Source organism: Pyrus communis, chromosome 5 (genome assembly GCF_041283825.1).
Source record: "Pyrus communis isolate YQ-2024b chromosome 5, ASM4128382v1, whole genome shotgun sequence".
Lineage (NCBI taxonomy): Eukaryota > Viridiplantae > Streptophyta > Magnoliopsida > Rosales > Rosaceae > Pyrus > Pyrus communis.
This window is the reverse complement of record NC_142569.1, coordinates 35,041,830-35,061,292: the sequence shown is the minus strand read 5'-3', so window position 1 is coordinate 35,061,292 and position 19,463 is coordinate 35,041,830. Positions and strand designations below refer to the sequence as shown.

The following is a 19,463-nucleotide window of genomic DNA, read 5'->3' as shown; positions in this document are numbered from 1 at the left end:
TTGATGATAGATATGATGAATTTCACAAGACCAACTTTGGTGTATAAGGGCACGACAACTTAGTACCAAACTTCCTAGAGGGTGATTATCCACTTTTGCATTTGAAATCAATTGAACTGCAAGAGCAGAATCTAGTTCCACCATAATCTTCTTAATTCCATAATTTCATGCAAGTTGCAGTCTAATAAAAACACCTCGAACTTCAATGCATAGAATCTCACCTCAACCAAGATTAGCACAAAAATCAGAAACCCATGCCCCCGACAAGTTTCCTGAGGACACCACCAACACCAATGAAAACTAAAAATGAAAAAGTTGAACTTTTTAAGAAAGTTAAAACTAAAAATAAAAAACAAAATAGTCATCATAAGGCTCCAATAAATTTATCTTACAATTCAATTTTATTGTTTTGAAAATTAATAATAACAAGTGAAAACACAAGGCGAAATTTTGAAAATTAGAGAAACTAGTTGTTGGTTTTGGTTTTTAGTTTTTACTATTTTGAAATTTGTCGATTTTTGGAAACTTGGCTATTTATAAAGTTAAGAGGGTTATTGGCTAAAATCAAAGTCCAAAGAAAAATGGTCAACTTAATACAAGTTCGGTGGACAAATAAATAAATAAGTATTTTCGAACTAAAAATTAAAACTAGTTACCAAATGATATTTCAGTTCTCCCTGCAATACTTACCGGCCTTTTAGCTTGAAACCATAAGGTTAAGTGCTAATGCACTTTTCCACAAGGCCGAGAAGAAGACCGGTTTTGTGTGAGGTGAATAAGGTGTGTCAAACGACGACGCTATGTATAATTATATACAAAGTTATCAAATCATTAAAAGAGAGTTGTAACGAAATATTTATAATATTGTTTACCTTTAACGTTAATGATATTTTTACTTTAAAAAGTCACTCATGGTACTATTCACTTACAACACATTTTTGTTATTTTGATTAAAATTCAAAATTTTCAAATCATTTTCATTAATTTTCATTTATTAAAAGTGTATGTGACATAAAATGAAGTTTGTAAAAATCACCACCTAAAATAAATTGTGAGCGGTCAATTGTGTTTGGGCCAGTAAAAATCAGCAAAATTTGTTTGGGCCCAATAAAAATCAGCAATGTCTGTTTGGGCTGGGTTAAGTATGGGGATGTATCAGGCGACCAGAACCTCGATCTTCTCCTCAACTTTCCCTCCAAAAATCGGCGATTCCTAAATCCCAATCTTCACTTCACAGTTGATGGTTGACACTCTCGCTCTCTGTGAGCTAAAGCTGTAAAGAGAGAAAGAAAGTAAAGAAGAAGAAGAAGAAGAAGAAGAAGAAGAAGAAGAAGAAAATGGAGGAATACTTGCAGTACATGAAGACGTTGCGCTCTCAGATGAACGGTGCATTTCCATTTCGAATCCCTCTCTTTTCAATTTGTTAATATTTTCCTTTTTTTTTTCTGAATTAATTACGCAAATTTCGACCGATTGATCTGTTCTTTTTTAATTCGAAAAATGTATAGATGTGGAAGATCAAGCTGCAAAGGTCTCAGTGGAAGAGCAAATGCAGTTGACCACCATTCAGACATTGGAGAACGATCTCAATTCTGGTTCTTCTCTTCTTCTTCGGATTTACATTTCGTGCTTAGTTTGACTCCATTTTTGTATGTTTGCAGGCAGTTTGCTCATTCTTTTAATCTGTGTTTAAAATTAATGAGTGCAAAATTTTGATTCGTTTCCCTTCAATCTAATACCTGTATTTTTCTCAAATGTTGGAACATCGAATTTTGCTCCTAGCTTCCTCCTACAGTAGACTCGTTTTAAATGTAAATTTAATGCTAATTATATGACCAAAATGCCATCCATTTATAAAGAACAGCCTTCAAACTGTTGAATCAAGTCTATCTTGATTCTTTGCTGCTACCCTATGGTTCTCAGACACGCGAGAAGTGAGATTGAGGCACGAGATGCATTCAATTGGATTGGATCTGCATTCAACTTGTTTGAATATTCTAGTTATTCAAGGATTTCTGTTGATTATAAGTCCTTTACAACATTTCGAGCAATTTAATGTATTCAGGTCTACATGTTTTGGTCATTAAGGTTTCCTTTTAATTTGTAGTTAGTTGGGAAAGTAAAATCCAGCATCTTCCATTTGAACATTTCGGGCAGTTTAATGCATTGAGTTCCAGATATGAAACTACTTTCTATTTGCCATTTGTTCTTCAGTTAGTTGCCTTTTACACTTTTGAATTGTGACTCTTTTCTGTTGCAGCAATATCAGAAACAAAACGATTCATGGAAGACATTGAGCAGATGAAAAATGCCAAGGGTCAAGTATGCTCGCTAATTTTGGAAAAGCAGAGAAAGATAGCTTCTTTGGAGTCTGATTCGTCCACACTGATCCAGGTAGCCATTGTGTGTTTGTGTGTGGCTCTGCTGGTGTATGCTAATCAAGATGAGGTTAAAACTTAAAGCAATCAACTTGGCAACATGTAGTATCTACAAATGGAAGTTGTGAGGTGTGCAAATTATTGTAATAATCATCAATTTTCATAAAGTAAAACAGTGAAAAAGGTAGAAACATTTTAGATCCAAGTGGACAGCTGCATCATCTTCCGCATTTCTTCTGTTTTAACTTTTGAAAAAGTCATTTTCTTCCTTATGTCTTCTGTTTCAGATGGAATTTCTAATTGCCCACCAAAGTTCCAAACACATGGCTTAAACTTTACTTGAAATAGAAAACATTGACCTGTTCTGAGTAGCTTCACGTCAATGGTATAACTATCTTCTATCAAATAGAAGCCTGTTTGATATTACACTTGTGTTGGTGTTCCATTTTCAGGTCAATACTTGGACTTGGGTCATTTTATTTTGCTTTAGTTTTCTTTACGTGTTTAACTCATAATCAGAAGCCCTTTCTTCTCTATAATGTGCGGTAGCCTTGCTTATATTCAAGTGTGTATAAGCCATGCTTTTCTGTACATTTTGTTAATACCATGTTGATAAGTTTTTTAGTTCTATTTTCCGGCCATGCATGTCTGATTGTAAGAAGTTAAGAACGCAGGGACTATCTAACAAGTTAAAAAATTCAAAGTTCTGATATACATTACTATTTTGCTGATTACACTTCATTTGGGAGTCTGGGTTTATCTGTTTCGTATAAGACAAAATTTATTTCATAAAAATATTTCGTTTGACTCTTTTATGGAATAGTAAAGGCGAGTTGAATTATGCATGTAGTGTTTATCATTTAACATCCCTGACTAGTATCCATTTTACTTTCAAAGAGAAATGAATAAGTTTATCATATGCTCAATTGCTCATGAGTCATGACAATAAATATTTTGGTACCTATGTAGACTCTGGAGCTTATCGAACAAGAAAGAATCAACTTATCTTCCAAGCTTATAGAAAAGAGGTATTTCAATACGCAAGCTAAATTGTTTAACTTGAAGCTGATATTATATATCAACTTATTCCCAGCGAGGACACACATAAATCAAGATACAAAAAAAACTTATCGACTTTCCATGTTTGTCATAACAGCACTCACTACGTGAAGGTTAGAGAGGATGTCAATGCCAAATTGCAGCAGCAACAGGTTTGGCTTTGGAGTCACCTTCATTTATATTGTGCTCTTTCTTCATTGCATTTATTGTTCCCTTTTTCAATATTGGTTAGGATTGGGTCTATTCTCACTGCACTCACATGGAACTGGGAGAGCATGGAATGGTACAACTTCGTTCTTTTTTGTCTTTCTTTATTTACACATGTGATAGCTTCTTAAATGCTGTTGGCTATCTTTCTAGTTTACTGTAATACATATGTGTACAATTTCCTCACTTCTTTGACTTGATGTCTTGACTCTTGATTGAAGAAAGAGTAATTTTTATGCTATGGAGGTGGGACTCCTGTGGGTAATGAGAAGCTTAAATATTGAAGCCCATTTCTTTAAAATCCCACTACAGTAATGAAATAGATTTTAAGGGTGAGCCGGTACTCAACTGGAGGCCCATAATAACCCATGAATCTATGTTTCCAACTGTGGCAAGTCCCTTTCCCCCTTCCTTCATAAAAACCGCTTATTTCTTCAGACTTGGACTAAATAAAAAATTTGGATTTTGGAGATATGAAACTCATGCGTAATTATGTATTGCTGGGTCTTTTTTATCTTTCTTGCTTGTGCTTCTGACATAAAGTTTAAAGTAATGCAGATAGAAGTTAATTGTGTTACAGGACTTATTAGATTTTATGCAGGTTAAGGATAGATTTGATGAGAAAAGAGGCGAGTTTCAAGGTATGGCCCTAGACTACTTAACTACATGCTCTTCTGAGTTTGGGGTCTCTATCATCAACTTTCTGTTGTGCATATAATATAATGGCAATGAGAGCAAATAAAATGTGATCTGTTAGTGAAGTTATTTATGCCTTCTAAGGTGAAGTCCTGAAAGAAAGCTGGTGATTTAGAAATTATTGCATTCAAATTGTTAATATTTTGCAACACAGTTGAACCTAAAAGCATCATGCTGGAGCTGATGAAACCTCTTTACGCGTGCTGCCTTTGCAGTTTGCACCCTACCTTCCAAATGAAAATATGTAATAATCATTCTGTAAGAAAGAAGCAAGGCCTTCCTTGCCAAAACAAATTTGCCAATCATAATTGATGATCTGTTTCTTTATTTTAAATTAGCATATAAACTGCAGTCTATAAAATGGGTTATGAACAAGCTGTACCACTACCAAATTAGGTATTGTAAGAGCAACTTGCCTCAGTTATACACCAGTGATAGGGAAAATATATCATGCTCCATATGATGCTAGCAAGGTGTCTTTAATTCAAGACATGCCTCTGATACATGGTGATTTTACTCGTAATATTATTATTTTTACTTGTCTTATACAGGGAAGGCTAGTTTTGATAACCACCTCATCATGGACAGCCAGGTATGGAACTACTTTGGTTGATCCTTAAGATGTATGGAGTTTTATGTAGTGGCAACCTTTCGATTTATTTTGTAATAACAGGGCAATGATGCAAGGAAGAACCTAATGAACATGTTGGATTCTGCTAAAGCCAAGCTTGATGAGATTTTACAAATGAACTCTGAACTTGTTATCAAGAACTGCAAGGTTGCCTCCACAGGATTTTTTTGGTTCCAACTTCCATTAAATTAGTATATATTGATTCTTTCTTTTAGGTGGGGTTACATAAAGTATATGTTGCCAGAAAGTTTGACATGCTACATTCTTAGACAGTCAATTGAGGTGATATTTAGACAACCTAACAACAGTCTAGGCTTGCAGGTTGGCAACATCACATGTCAGAGTCTGACAAGTGAAATTTCTCTCTCTCTACATGTATATGTAGGAAACATTCTCTGGAAGGCAGTATGATATAGTTTGTCGCTAGATTGTTTGAACCTTTATTTAGATGGATTCTCGTTCTATGTATGATTCAGATTGACACTCTGAAAACAGAATATTTTGTACTCTTTGCTCAGAGATTATGACCTGTCTGGCCGTTTATATACATCAGTTGATTAGAGTGGATCTTGTTTGCACAAAGTTTTGTTGGTTTTCTGTTTTTTTCTTTTTATTTGGTATGTTCAGGCTTACATATTTAGCTAAAACTGACAATGTATTTTCATGAGAACCTACTGATATGATAAACAATTTGACTTGAAAGGAATCATATTAAGTTTATTCTGCTTTTCACATCACATCCTGTAGAACAAATTCCTTTATTAAATTAATATTGCAACTATTCGACTTCTCTTTGAGATCTGCTTCACAGTTTGAGTTGTGATTGTTTCTTATGCTGCTTTCTTGTACCGATTCAGATGAAGCAGGCTATTGAGCAAGTAAATTTGAGGGAAAATGATTTTAAGGTCAGTTGTTTGCTAATACAAATAGGTTGATGTCTTTGTGGATGTATACATGCCTGTGCGGGTGCTTTCAGAAACATAGGATTTAAAATTTGAAGCTAAGATATGCTCTGGGAAGTTGGTCTCACATGATTACTTTATTTTCTGCTAGTGTGTGTCCTTGGTCTTACTGTCCGGAATATGGAGTTTTGGTGGATTTTGAATTGAGTGAACTAATTTTTCATTTCTCTTCTCATGATGGGTGATTCCAGCCAGAGCTAAGGGCAATGGATATAAAGACCCTGGAAGAAGAATACAATGCTCTTCTATCAGACAAAGCTGGAGAAACTGAGTACTTGAATACTCTGCAGGACCAAATTGAGAAACTGAGGGTAAACTGTTTATCGGGTTTTTCTTTGGTGTTTACAGATTTACAGAAATTTGTAACCATGTGACCATTTGGTGATATGGCCAATCAAAGTGCCAAAGCTGGGTTTGTTGGAGAAAGGGTTCTCACTTAAATAGACATGAAAAGGAATCATCTGGCTTTTGGTGCCTTTGTTTCCATGGAAATTTGATGGTTTTGAAATGTAGGATAATTGAAGTCTATCTTCAGTGAATATTTTCTGGAAAGAAGATGATTTTATTTGAATAAGAAAAAATTCTGTGTCCTTCCTTTCATTGAAATATGCTTTTGACAGGGAATATCTCATGTGGTTAAATGTGCTTGCGGAGAGGAATACAAAGCGGAAGTGGGCATCTGTGCATAAAAAAAAAAACTTGAAACACATGCATGAATTGCGGAAGATGGAAGTCTGAGAATGAAATCATCAGTTGGCTCATGGCTAGAGCCTAGAATACTTGGCTTGCTTTTCAGGTAACTGTTCAAACAAGAACCGAAACCAAATCTAGTTCCTTTCTTGCAACAGGGACATAATGATATTTGCTTTAGTTGAAATTAATTTGTCTTTTTGTGCATTGGCGTTGGTTAAAGTTGTACAAATTTCCGTCACAAACACTATACAATAAGTGAAAATGCTTTTGTGTAAGTGAGAAATTAGTTCTCTTAGATATACACTAACGGAAAAATGTCTTTGACATTCACCTAGCTAACTTGGCTTTGGATAGCAGTCTATCTGCCACTAACTCACCACATATACATGGGTAAGTTCTGTAACCTTAGGTAGTTCTTATGTTCCATGCTAACATGGGCTTGTTAAGGAATCTGCTCCATCAACTGCTGCTCCACCAGCTCCATCAACTGCTGCTCCACCAACTGCCGAATCTGCTCCATCAACTGCTGCTCCACCAACTGCACAATTGGAATACAACCTGGACAGCAGACCTCATGTGCTCTGATGTGTTGCAGCATGGGCACGTGGCTGCAATATTCCTGACAGCAGCATGGGCAGCAAGCATGTGTCTTTAGTTTAATATTCCTGACAGCAACATGGGCAGCAAGCATGTGTCTTTAGTTTATTGCATGTGTGTCTGTGTAAGATGTATATAAAACATCTGACTATTATTACAAGATAGATAATACAGAAAACATATCATTTGTATATGGTATCAGAGCCCAAAAACTCCAACGAGAAATTTTTTTTCTGATCCATCTCTTCCCTGTCTTCATCCATGGCCACTGACGCCTCTACAACCAACCCTCTACCAGACCTCAACTCCACTACTCCCACCTTGATCACCATAAACGCTACAGCCCAATTACCTGTGAAACTCACACCCACTAATTACCCATCCTGGCGTGCTCAGTTCAACGCCCTTCTTTATGGCTACGATCTCATGGGTTATGTGGATGGTTCTCATCTCTGCCCATCAACCACTCAAACCGTGCTTCGCACCTTTTGGATTCGGCAAGATCAACTCCTCCTTCATGCGATTCTTGCTTCCGTCTCCCCACAGGTCATCTCCCTTATTGCCTCTGCCAAGACATCCAAGGAAGCTTGGGACAAGCTTCTTCATCTCTTTGCTAGCAAAGCCCGTGCCCGTGTTCTTGGTCTCAAAGAACGCCTTACTCTCCTGCGTCGTGAGAACAAGCCTGTCTCTGAGTATCTACAAGAAGTCCGCATTATTGCAGACGAGCTTGCCATCATTGATGTTCCCCTCTCTGATGATGATCTCCTCCTCTACATTCTTAATGGTGTTGGCTCGGACTTCAAGGAAATTGCTGCGGTAGTTCGCTCCCGCGACACCTCAATCTCTTTTGAAAACCTGCATGACAAACTGGTTGAACATGAAGCTGCTCTCAAGCGTGATGATACCACTGTTCTACCCCCAGTGATCACTGCCAATGTCACTCAGACATCTCGCTTCCACACCTCAAATCGTGGCTTCCGCTCTCACAACTCCAACTCCAACCGTGGGTCCTTTCTCTCTCGCAATCCTTCTCGTAGTTCCTTTGAGCACCCCCACACATCTTCCACTGCCACCAATTCTCGTGGTTCCTACAAGTCCATCCAACAATCCTTCACCGACAATGGTCGCCGCTCTACCAACATGAACAACACAGGTTATCGTGGTTTCTGTCAATGGTGTGGCACTCAAGGTCATAGTGCCAAACGCTGCCCTCAACTCCAATCTGGACCTTCCAGTACGCTCGTGGCCAATCCTACCACCCATGGCCGGTCCACCTCTTCTCCAACATGGTTGCTTGATTCTGGTGCCTCTCACCATGTTACCTCTAATGTCAACACTCTCTCTGGTGCAGCCATATATGATGGTCCTGATGAAATAATTATTGGTAATGGTTCAGGTTTGGGTATCACACATGTCGGTTCAACCACTTTACCCTCCTCATCCTCCCAATCTTTCAGCTTATCAAACGTTCTATGCGTTCCTTCTATGAAAAAAGACATTATTTCTATCTCTAAATTTAATAAACAAAATAATACCTCTATTGAACTTTTTCCTGATTTCTTTCATGTCAAGGATCTGAGCACGGGGGCGGTTCTTCTTCGAGGCCCGAATAAGGATGATGTGTATGAGTGGTCTCCTAAATCTAAATCATTTCATCAACCACAAGCTATGGTGGGTGTGGTGGTCTCTCCCAACCTCTGGCATCGTCGTCTTGGTCACCCCAGCCATCAAACTCTCCAACAAGTCCTTCGTATGTCTTCCATTAATGTGTCTTCCAAGTTGTTCAAGTCTGTTTGTCATTCATGTCTATGTAATAAAAGCCATTGTCTCCCGTTTGGAACTTCGTCTCTCACCAGTCATGGTGCATTAGACCTCGTTTATAGTGATGTTTGGGGCCCTGCTCCATACTCTTCAATTGATGGTTTTTCTTACTATGTTATCTTTGTTGATCATTTTACAAAATATATATGGCTCTACCCTCTCAAAAAGAAATCTGATGTGTTTTCCACTTTTGTCACCTTCAAAGCACTAGTTGAAAATTACTTCAAAAGAAAAATCACTAGGTTATACACTGATGGTGGGGGTGAATTTATCAAACTCCAACATTTTCTCTCATCCAATGGCATCACCCATCTTCTTACACCACCTCACACTCCTCAACACAATGGAGTCGCCGAACGACGACATCGTCATATTGTTGAAACTGGTCTCACACTTCTTCATCAAGCTTCTTTACCTCTCACCTATTGGTCTTATGCCTTTAAAACAGCTACCTATCTTATCAACCGTATGCCCACTCCGATTCTTAATAATCTCTCCCCATTCACTCAACTATTTGATGAACAACCCAACTACTCCCGTCTTCGTACATTTGGGTGCTTGTGTTTTCCTTGGTTACGTCCTTACAATTCCAATAAATTACTCCCTCGTTCCCGCCCATGCCTCTTCCTTGGTTACTCATCTAATCAAAGTGCATTTCAGTGTCTTGATCTTTCCTCCCACAAAATTTTTATCTCTCGGCATGTTCAATTCGATGAGTCCACTTTTCCTCTTGCTAACCTCCCTTCCTCCACTCCCCATGTCACGGTTGATAACTCTCACACTTGGGTCTCTTCTCTTTCTCCAGTTACTCATGTTCCCGTCCACTTACCCACCAGGCCTGTTGAGTCGGCTGTTTCTTCTTCGCTGCCACCACACGTCACATCATCATCATCATCATCAGAATCTGCCCCTGTCTCAGAACCGTCACCATCCGCTGCACCTATATTCACCCCACCACATTCTCCAACCCAAACTGATCACGTCCAGCCACCTCCCCCCAACAACCCCGTTCGTACATACACTAGAAACCCTCATAGGACTGTTGTCACCTTTCCATCCTCTAACCCAACCTCCCCCAACCCCCCCGTACCTCCTGTGCTCCCCAATCATTCCATGATCACCCGTGCCAAAGTCGGTATCCACAAACCCAATCCTCGGTATGCTATGACTGCTACTAAACATCCCATTCTCTCCTCAGTTGAACCGACATGTGTCTCTCAGGCTGTCAAGGATCCCCTTTGGCGACAATCAATGTCCAATGAGTTCAATGCGTTAATTCGCAATGGTACATGGGAGCTCGTTCCTTCCCTTCCCTCTCAAAATCTTATTGGTTGTAAGTGGGTGTTTCGTATCAAACGGCATCCTGATGGCAATATTGACAGGTACAAGGCACGCTTAGTTGCCAAGGGTTTTCACCAACGTCCTGGTATTGATTTTTCAGATACTTTCAGTCCGGTGATCAAACCTACTACCATACGCATTGTTTTGCATCTTGCCGTGACTCATAAGTGGCCAATTCGTCAATTGGACGTCAACAATGCTTTCCTTCATGGCACACTCCGTGAAAATGTCTATATGGTCCAACCACCTGGTTTTGTTGACTCCAATCATCCATCTCATGTGTGTAAATTGAGGAAAGCCCTCTATGGCCTCAAACAGGCTCCCAGGGCATGGTACAAGGAATTACACTCATTTCTGCTCTCCCATGGCTTTGTCAATGCCATCTCTGATGCCTCACACTTTCTCTTGAATAAAGGGACTGCTGTAATTTATTTTTTGGTTTATGTTGATGATCTTATTAAAGGAAACGATTCCTCACTTATAGCAAAGTTCATTCACCTGTTGGCAACTCGGTTCTCCGTCAAGGACCTGGGCTCCTTACATTACTTTCTTGGTGTTGAAGTCCTTCCCACAGCCACTGGCCTATTTCTCTCTCAGCACAAGTACATTCATGATCTTCTTGTCAATGCCAAGATGGATGGTGCAAAGGCTGTCAGTACGCCTCTCTCCACCACTCACTCACTCATGCTCCATGATGGCTCCTCCCCAACGGATCCCACTCCCTACCGTCGTCTTGTTGGTGGACTTCAATATCTCAGTCTTACACGCCCTGACATCTCCTTCACAGTCAATAAGCTCTCTCAATTCATGCATTCTCCTTCCGAGACTCACTGGCAGGCACTCAAGCGTCTTCTCCGCTACCTGAAGGGTACCATTTCCTTTGGCCTTCATCTTTGTCGTCGCCCCTCTCATCGTCTCTATGCCTTTTCCGATGCTGACTGGGCTGGTGATCGTGATGATCGCAAATCTACGACTGGCTATGTTGTCTATCTTGGTGGCAATCTCATCTCTTGGAGCTCCCGAAAGCAGCGGTCTGTCTCTCGCTCCTCTACCGAAGCCGAATACCGGGCCATTGCTGCCACCACTGCTGAACTCATATGGATTCAGTCCTTACTGTGTGAACTTGGCATTTCTCTCCCCACAACACCGGCTGTTTCTTGTGATAACATTGGAGCCATGTTCTATTGTGCTAATCCGGTTCTCCATTCCCGTATGAAGCATATCGATATTGATTTTCAGTTTGTACGGGATCGTGTCACTCGTGGTCTTCTTCAAGTCTCTCATGTCTCCACTACTGATCAGCTTGCAGACGCTCTAACCAAATCCTTGCCACGTCCACGTTTCCATCTCCTTCGTTCCAAGATCGGTGTCTCCGATGGTGCCACCGTCTTGCGGGGGCGTGTTAAGGAATCTGCTCCATCAACTGCTGCTCCACCAGCTCCATCAACTGCTGCTCCACCAACTGCCGAATCTGCTCCATCAACTGCTGCTCCACCAACTGCACAATTGGAATACAACCTGGACAGCAGACCTCATGTGCTCTGATGTGTTGCAGCATGGGCACGTGGCTGCAATATTCCTGACAGCAGCATGGGCAGCAAGCATGTGTCTTTAGTTTAATATTCCTGACAGCAGCATGGGCAGCAAGCATGTGTCTTTAGTTTATTGCATGTGTGTCTGTGTAAGATGTATATAAAACATCTGACTATTATTACAAGATAGATAATACAGAAAACATATCATTTGTATAGGGCTAACGAATGCTTAAACAAGGCACTTTAAGGTGCGTTTGAATGTCCAGTAGACATCATTCATGAACGGGAGGGTGCCCTTTTTGTAGTAGTCAGTAATGAAATTAAAAGATATATAGGGAAGGGCGGAAACGGAAAATTCAGTTATTTTATATGTATATGCTTGCTTGCACAAAGAGAAATTACTTACAGGTAGTTGAGATGTATATTCCCTTATATGTGGCACTCAGACTTTTGCTTGAGTTGTCGAAATATATTCCCCATATAAAGTAAAGGAGAGATAATGGAAAAAACTAAAAGCACTTGATCCCAAGTGCTTCAAGGGCTGCTGAGATTTCATGGGCTTGGTAGCTCTCCACGAGGGCAATGTTAGGGCTATCCTGTGGGACTACAGCTTCTCTTTTGAAACTATCTTTACCGTGAATAAGCGTCTCACTGCCATACTCAACAGAGCCTCTTAGAACTAGGGTCTTGTGGAGGCCGGCCAGCAAGTCTTCATTGTCTGTATCTCCTTCTTCCCCGACAAATACAACCACTTTCGAAAGATCAATGGCCCACCTGACGGAAAGATATCTACATAGGAGAATAGAAGAGCAACTAAGTAATACCTAAATATTCTGATGCTTTCATCAGTGTAGTGTTGCATAGTAACAGTATAGTAAGCAAATGAAACCCAACCTTAGTGCTTGTACTCTTGATGCAAATAGGGGTACAACATTTAACCTTGAAGCTACACGAGTGTAGACAAGGTTGCATCGGAAGCCTCTCATCCGCAGCAATTGGTGCAGGTCGTCAACCCGTCGAGTCTACAATTGTTACAGCAGAACATAGATATTTTTTATTATGAAACTACAAATATGTCTTAAGGAACCACTTTCCATTGAGGTTGGTAGTTTCTGTACAGTATACAAGTTTCTCACCTTGGCTCCTGGTTTCACACTATAAGAGTAGCACCTAGAGCTACTTGATCTGGCATACTCCACGACATCATCCTCAGCTCCAACTTCTAGCCTGGCTAGCCTTGGAACCATGGACCTCACATTCTCCCCAGGCCATCTGTACTCGATATGGGTTTCATAATCTGCGTCAGCTGCTAGATCCCTCCATGGTAGTACATTTCACTCCCACTTTTGCAGACCAACGCGTCAAAATCTTCTATGTTTACTTGGCACCCTTTAAACGCTTTCATGATATCTTGTAAGCTGGAACCAGTTAACAACACAATGCCTACTCGACCCTGGCCATAGCCTAAGCCTGCTGCTTTCTTTACATTCACTAGAATTTCTTGAAATACCTGGGTGCCATCTCCATTCTGGTCATAACAGTCGATGGCAATTACAAATAGACTCTGCTTTCTGCCAGGACCATAAGTAGCACCTACATTGCTAGTGGACGAAGACATTCTAGTTATGGCTTCAATCAGTTCCCTCTGTCTAGTTGCTGCATCGAGCTCTCCATTATGCTTGAAGTCTCCTTCCACAGAGAATCTCAAAGAAAGGTCTTCCACATCTTTTAGAGACTCACTCAATGGCTCTTCAGGAATTGGCGTGATCTGAAGACGGGTAGTGGGGTGATGGTTTCTGGAATGTTCAACATGGGAGAGGTAGTTTTGGCAGTGTTCTAGCCACGAAAAGCGGTGGATGTTCTTCAGGCCGTTATATCTGCATTCAAGCCAGAGGTTTTTTTCTCCGACAAGTTTGAGCAGTGCCTCTTCTATGGCTTTCTGGTCATGTGGGTCAACTAGGAGGCCGTTGTTTAGTGCCTGGTAATACAGAGTCAACTATCCGTTAGTTCATTAGACACAAAGCAACAATAAAGTATTCCACGTCTCTGATAGTCGTGAGAACCACTAATACAAGTGAGCTTCACCTCTGTTTGTGGAAATAATGCAGTAACTAAATGTGGTATAAATAATATAATTACCTTCAAAATATCCACAGGCCTTCTATTTTTGGTGGCGACCACTGGTAAACCATAAGCAGCTGCCTGGAAACAAAACCACAAGAACATTATATACACTGTTTGCAGTGAGGAATTTAGGACAAATAGTTACCGTTTCATAAGATTTTCTGCACTAGAGCCTAGAAGTGAAACAGATGATCATGAAAGCTCACCTCTATAATTGTGAGCCCGAAAGGTTCCACGAGAGCTGGGTTGATGAAAACTCCCTTCAATAGAAATCACTGTAATTTGTTACTCTCAGAAATTGAAGTGTTGAAAAGAAATGACCAGCAGGTAACATAGTACGAAAACAGATTATTTGGGGACGATGATACAAGGGCCATCTGACCTTGTGAAGCCAACCAAGGCTCATTTTTAAAGAAATAATTGAAGCCCTATATGATACAGTGTGTGTGTACCTTTGTTTTTGCAGCTAGACAATAAATGTCTGGCACATCTAATTGCTTGTGATGCTTAGGATAGGCCACTTGCCCATACAGATCATACTTGTCAATGAGCCTGAGTACGGTTGTAAGAACAACTGAGCTACTATTTGACATTTCTTCAATGTCATCTCTGTTACCAAGTATTAGTGTCTGCATAAGCAACAGGTATAACCCAGCATTAGTGTATAGTTTAAGAATACATGATCCAGTTATCGGAAATCAAAGTATGAACTTTACCAAGTTGGCTAGCTCCCGAAGAGCTCGGCATTCCCCAAAGGCCTTGAGCAAGGTAGTAACATTTTTCTTGGGGTCAGGACGAGACAATGCAAGTATAGTGGGCTTGTGAGGGTTGGTAAAAAATCGCATTACCTGCATTGCAACAAACGAAATCAGCATCAGCAGGCAATAACATGCCTATTGTAAGTCAGTCTAAGCCTAGTTTATTTATAGGAAGATCTCCATTCACTCTTTCCGTGGAGGATTAGAAATGCTATGGAGGAGATGGGAGATTGTTTTATTTCCGGTGGACAAAATGCATATATACCTGTATAACCAATTGAAGGGAATGGGAATATGTGAAAGGAGAAATAGGTGGAAGAATATGCAACCTCAGACCAGATTGGAGGCAGATGCCTTTTGCTTTGACCTCTATCAGAGCCAATCAAGGATTTGAGATCTCCATCTCCTTCGGAATCATGGGCAGTAACATAGCTGAAGTCCATGCCTGGCGGTATAACCTAAATGTCGGCACCACATAGTGATTAGTCTGTACAAGACTTTGGGAAGAAAAGAATGAAATATGAGACATGACGTTAAGTCATTAATCTTTCATTTGGAAATCCACAATCATTGACAGTGAGAAGGAGAAGAGAATGTGAGTGTTGCTTACCACCATTCTTGGCATGTATCGTCCAAGGCAACTGACTCCACGACGTCTCCTAACCCTAAGTTTCCTCTCCAACTTGAGGTCAAAGCCATCGTAGAGCCCCCATTGCTCTTCGATTTCTTGCCTAGTGCTGGTGACCACCATTTCAGCAGAATCCAACCCCAGCTCCTCACCCTCGATCCTCCTCATGATTTTGTAGGTTGCGTTGATGTCCTCCTTTGTCAACCTCCCTTGTTTGAGCAATTGTTCAAACTTGTTTCGGCCTAAGGAATGCCCATTGGCACATTCAAAGCTCCGGACAAGTGAGCAGCCACCTCCCCACCATCGGCATAGTGGCCATGGATCACATAAGGCCATGTGGGTTTTCCCCCGTTGACTTCTTCACCAAGAGCTCTTGCCATGTTCGCAATGTGGCCGAGAGCCCCATCAACGAATTCAGGTATGTGAGGCCAAAGTGACTCTTTGGGTATATACCTGCAGGCAGCATGCCTCAATCAAAATCATGTTCACATCTGGAGTTGGACTAGGTCACTAGACACATACTAGGGCAGTAGGATCAAGAAAAAAAGGATTGAAGAGTTACTTATCGCAGGGTCCACAGGGGAGGCGGACAATGTAGGCTCCGCAGCTGCCACTTCCATCAGGTGGACATATGAGCATCTCATTGGGTTCACCGTAGCTGGAGTCTACCTCCGATGAAGTAATTTGTCTCGTTAGCAGATCAACTCGGTAGACTCCCTTTGTATTAGCCAGAGCACGAGCAAGTTCAATCACATACTTGACCTGAAAATCGCAGGTACCATGCATACGTAAATCCATATACATTCCATTAGTATTAATTTCACACAAGATATTACTTCTTGATGAATATATTATCATTCTGAATCAACAGATCATTGTTCTTACCTGGCCGCCTGTATTGGAATCTCTTCCGAGTTACATGTTTTCTCCACGCACCAACCCATGCATACTACAACATGTCATTGATGTCAAGAACAAGAAACGCACTATGAGTGATCAAATTGTACGATACACTTTGACTTTCAACTGCATATGCAAAAATATATACGTACCTGATCAGGACAATGTAAAGATGCCTAGACTAGTTAACATCATCGGACCACACAGGCATGTCGGATTTACTTCTTAAAATATCCTTCACTGTTGGTTCTGCAGAACTCACGTCCCCCTTTTCCTTCTCGCCTTCAGACAGCTCGGAAAGGTCATCCTCCGCGTCATGGCGCCCTTGCTCCCTGTCCAGACGTCGTTTGACAAGCCTTCGAGCGTCATCCCATGCTATCTGCACTCACTCACCCACACACCAAGTTCGAACCAGATTCCTTCTTTTCCTTCGTTAAGTAGCTAGTTTTAGTTGAGCACTTGATTCACTCACCTGTTTCTTTTTACGGGCGAGATGCCAAATGCGCCAGCACATATTCTCAAGCCTATTGCTGCGTTCTTGGGTATTCCTTGTAGCTATTACCTGCGCCACCATACCCATTAATTTAATACCTCTCACATTAATTTAACTTTTAAAACATGAGTTTTATTAGCTAGTTAGTTTTTTTTTATCAACACTAAACAAATACAGAATATTGCTTCCACCTTTCATGAGATCAGAGTTTTAGGATTGGACCAAAAAAATGGGAACATATATGTACATGAGAAATGCTTTAGTGTGCCGAGAAGACAGCCTGGTACACCAAGTGTATCAATACAATTATTTGAATTTTTTTTTTTCAAGTTTCTAACCAATTATATTATTATACTTGGTTGAAAATATATAGAGTTAGTGTATCAGACCATGTTTCCGGCACTTTAAAAAAATTGTCATATTTACGTACATGTGTGGGCCCCAAATAGTATACAAAAACCATTTGTTAACATGGGGTCTACTAAACTTTGGAGAAAATCAGTGTAAACCCATCTGTGGCCCCCACAAATCGCAAATATATGCTCATCACTCATGGCTCATCACATCCCCCATCCCATATTGAAACCATTTTCGTGAATCAGATTCTCTCTATTTTATATGTCACTCAATTCACTAAATCCTTACAATTGTATATACATCGAGTGAAATAATCAATTCACTGCCTTTCTTCATTTCTTTGTGGAAATGCATTGTTCATGAATTCAGATTTAAAAAAAAAAAAAAAACCCTGAAGTTTTGCAGGAGATGTGAGACTTTGAGGGCCACAAAACGAATGTTAACTAAAGTTAGTACAGGGCTCTGATATAAGTTTACGAAAGACAGCCTGAACTGCAAAACCTCAGTTACTGAATTAATTAAGTGTTAATTTTACATGAAATTAAAAACAATCGGTACCTTAACCCATGTCCTGTGGAGTTCAGATTCATCAAAGCTATTCACAACTTCTTCCACAAAGTACTTGGTCGGATTGAACAACTTGTCGGTCTTTACTTGCTCTTCAAACTTTGAAATTTTCTGCCTCCCGTCGTCCCTCTTCCTCATGTTATTTCCCGCATCCAAAATTGCTTCCAAATAACCGTTTAACCAGTCGTGTCCGGCCATCTCCCTCCCTCGCTTCTCCCTCTTTGCTTTGAGACGGTGGAAGACTACTATTGATTCAAGCTTCTGGTATGTGAATTAAGAGATGTTTGATTATGTGTGCGTGTGTGTGTGTGTGTGTATATATATATTTCAGTAGATGCTACTAAAAGTAGTGAGAACTGAGAATACTATACTTGTAAAGTTTAATTCTTGGAACCTTGCAACTGTGCAATAGGAGAAAATAAAATAGTGTAAATACTGGATTTACAATATATATGTATGTATGATACTATCGAATATATATAGTTTGATGCTGTTTAAAATTAAAAAAAAAAAAAAATATATATATATATAAGGGCTTCAACTGTCAAATTGGCACTAACTAATTTTTCAGAAAGCATATACCTACAAATATGTCAAATGTGGATTGGGTGGGTTTTCGTTCTCTCATTTGCTTGCAGAGGGTTTACTCAAACATCCACATTTTTTTATTATTATTTTTTCCTAAATACTCAAAAAACTTTATCCCAAAAAATGTTATTTAAATTTACTGGAGAATCCAGTTCCATTTGTTTACAATATAGCAGATTTACATTCTCCAATCCAATTTGAATTCAAGATAGGGCCAAAATTAAATCGAAGGAAAATAATTTAAGGTCCTTAAGGGTGGGGATAGTTTATTGGGCGATTTCTTTGTCATTGAGAAGACCAATATTATGATCTCAATAACAAGGTAGTCAAAGATCAATAGTCTATGTATGCAATTTAATATTTGATGCTGACAAGTTTTTGTAGATACACTCAAAACCAAATGTCCATATGTTAAGTGTTTAGAGGATGTGAAGTTAACGTTCCATATTGGAGGACTAAGAAACCTTGCATAAAGTTATTGTTGAATATTTATATTTAAGGCTAGTGAGTCATGGCTATGTGGTGGATTGTCATGGTAGTTCGGCCATTCCTTTTTGACTCATTGCATCCCGAGTTCAAACCTTCTCCCTCCTCCTCAGTGTAGATTAGTGTAGAATACCGTTTGTACTTAAAAAGGCTTATGCTATTTGTAGACAATTCACCCCCACAACATGTGTGCCAAAGGAAGTTACGAATTTTTGTGGATCCAAAGCTTAGTTAAGGTTGTGCACACTCCTAATACAAAACCCGGACCAAAAATAACAAGATCATCAAGGTTAAACAAGAACAAAAGTTGCAAAATTTTGTTGTTGGTGCGTTTGGATATCAATGAAATGTTGGAGAGAATTAAAAGCTTTTTCTTGTAGCACTTGTATATGATTTATAGGGTAGTAAATGAATTCGTCCTTTATTTATAGAGGTTTAAGTGTCTATTTCTGAAATGGTTCGACAATCATGCCAAGCCATATACCTCTTGGTTTGCAGCTGCACCCATTTAATAAGAGGCACGTCAGATGGAACATGTCTATATACATGAATCGAACTATAGCTTGTCGAATATGTTTCTGAAGTGTTTCATATTAAATAAGGGGTTACAAAGTTTAAAATCGAATGAACGCCTCTTTACTT

The 19,463-nt window shown here is 39.8% G+C and overlaps 1 protein-coding gene and 1 pseudogene across 4 annotated transcripts; one reads left to right on the top strand and one right to left on the bottom strand.

Annotated features, from left to right (window-relative positions):
* Positions 1-1,145: 1,145 nt before the first annotated feature.
* On the top strand, positions 1,146-16,938 carry LOC137725117 (uncharacterized). Of its 3 annotated transcripts, XR_015963211.1 has the most exons (14): positions 1,148-1,386; positions 1,509-1,595; positions 2,261-2,394; positions 3,348-3,406; positions 3,535-3,589; positions 3,670-3,720; positions 4,246-4,285; positions 4,892-4,932; positions 5,014-5,118; positions 5,829-5,876; positions 6,125-6,244; positions 6,554-6,729; positions 16,002-16,205; positions 16,302-16,938. XR_015963211.1 is itself a non-coding variant. In XM_068463708.2 (12 exons), the coding sequence occupies exons 1-12, from the start codon at positions 1,338-1,340 to the stop codon at positions 6,620-6,622; spliced, it is 858 nt and encodes a 285-aa protein (XP_068319809.2). In that variant the 5' UTR covers positions 1,148-1,337; the 3' UTR covers positions 6,623-6,901. The 3 variants fall into 3 exon arrangements, 2 of the variants coding, with proteins under 2 accessions (XP_088551254.1, XP_068319809.2); XM_068463708.2 differs by lacking the exons at positions 16,002-16,205; positions 16,302-16,938 and having other exon boundaries at positions 6,554-6,901; XM_088695128.1 differs by lacking the exons at positions 5,829-5,876; positions 16,002-16,205; positions 16,302-16,938 and having other exon boundaries at positions 1,146-1,386; positions 6,554-6,901.
* LOC137726529 (sucrose-phosphate synthase 4-like) lies at positions 12,267-18,037 on the bottom strand (annotated as a pseudogene). Its single transcript, XR_015963210.1, has 14 exons — positions 17,739-18,037; positions 16,803-16,892; positions 16,483-16,709; positions 16,316-16,379; positions 15,993-16,192; positions 15,413-15,883; positions 15,132-15,260; positions 14,761-14,892; positions 14,497-14,673; positions 14,251-14,304; positions 14,060-14,122; positions 13,057-13,898; positions 12,815-12,942; positions 12,267-12,709 (listed from the first exon to the last, which is right to left on the bottom strand). The product of XR_015963210.1 is annotated as a sucrose-phosphate synthase 4-like (transcript).
* Positions 18,038-19,463: the final 1,426 nt, after the last annotated feature.

What these genes read in the sequence shown, in the direction of transcription:
- LOC137725117 (XM_068463708.2), top strand. Translation starts at nt 1,338, where the DNA reads ATGGAGGAATACTTGCAGTACATGAAGACGTTGCGCTCTCAGATGAAC. An exon ending in TTGTTATCAAGAACTGCAAG is followed by an intron (nt 5,119 to 5,828) that starts GTTGCCTCCACA and finishes GTACCGATTCAG; the next exon opens with ATGAAGCAGGCTATTGAGCA. An exon ending in TGAGGGAAAATGATTTTAAG is followed by an intron (nt 5,877 to 6,124) that starts GTCAGTTGTTTG and finishes GGGTGATTCCAG; the next exon opens with CCAGAGCTAAGGGCAATGGA.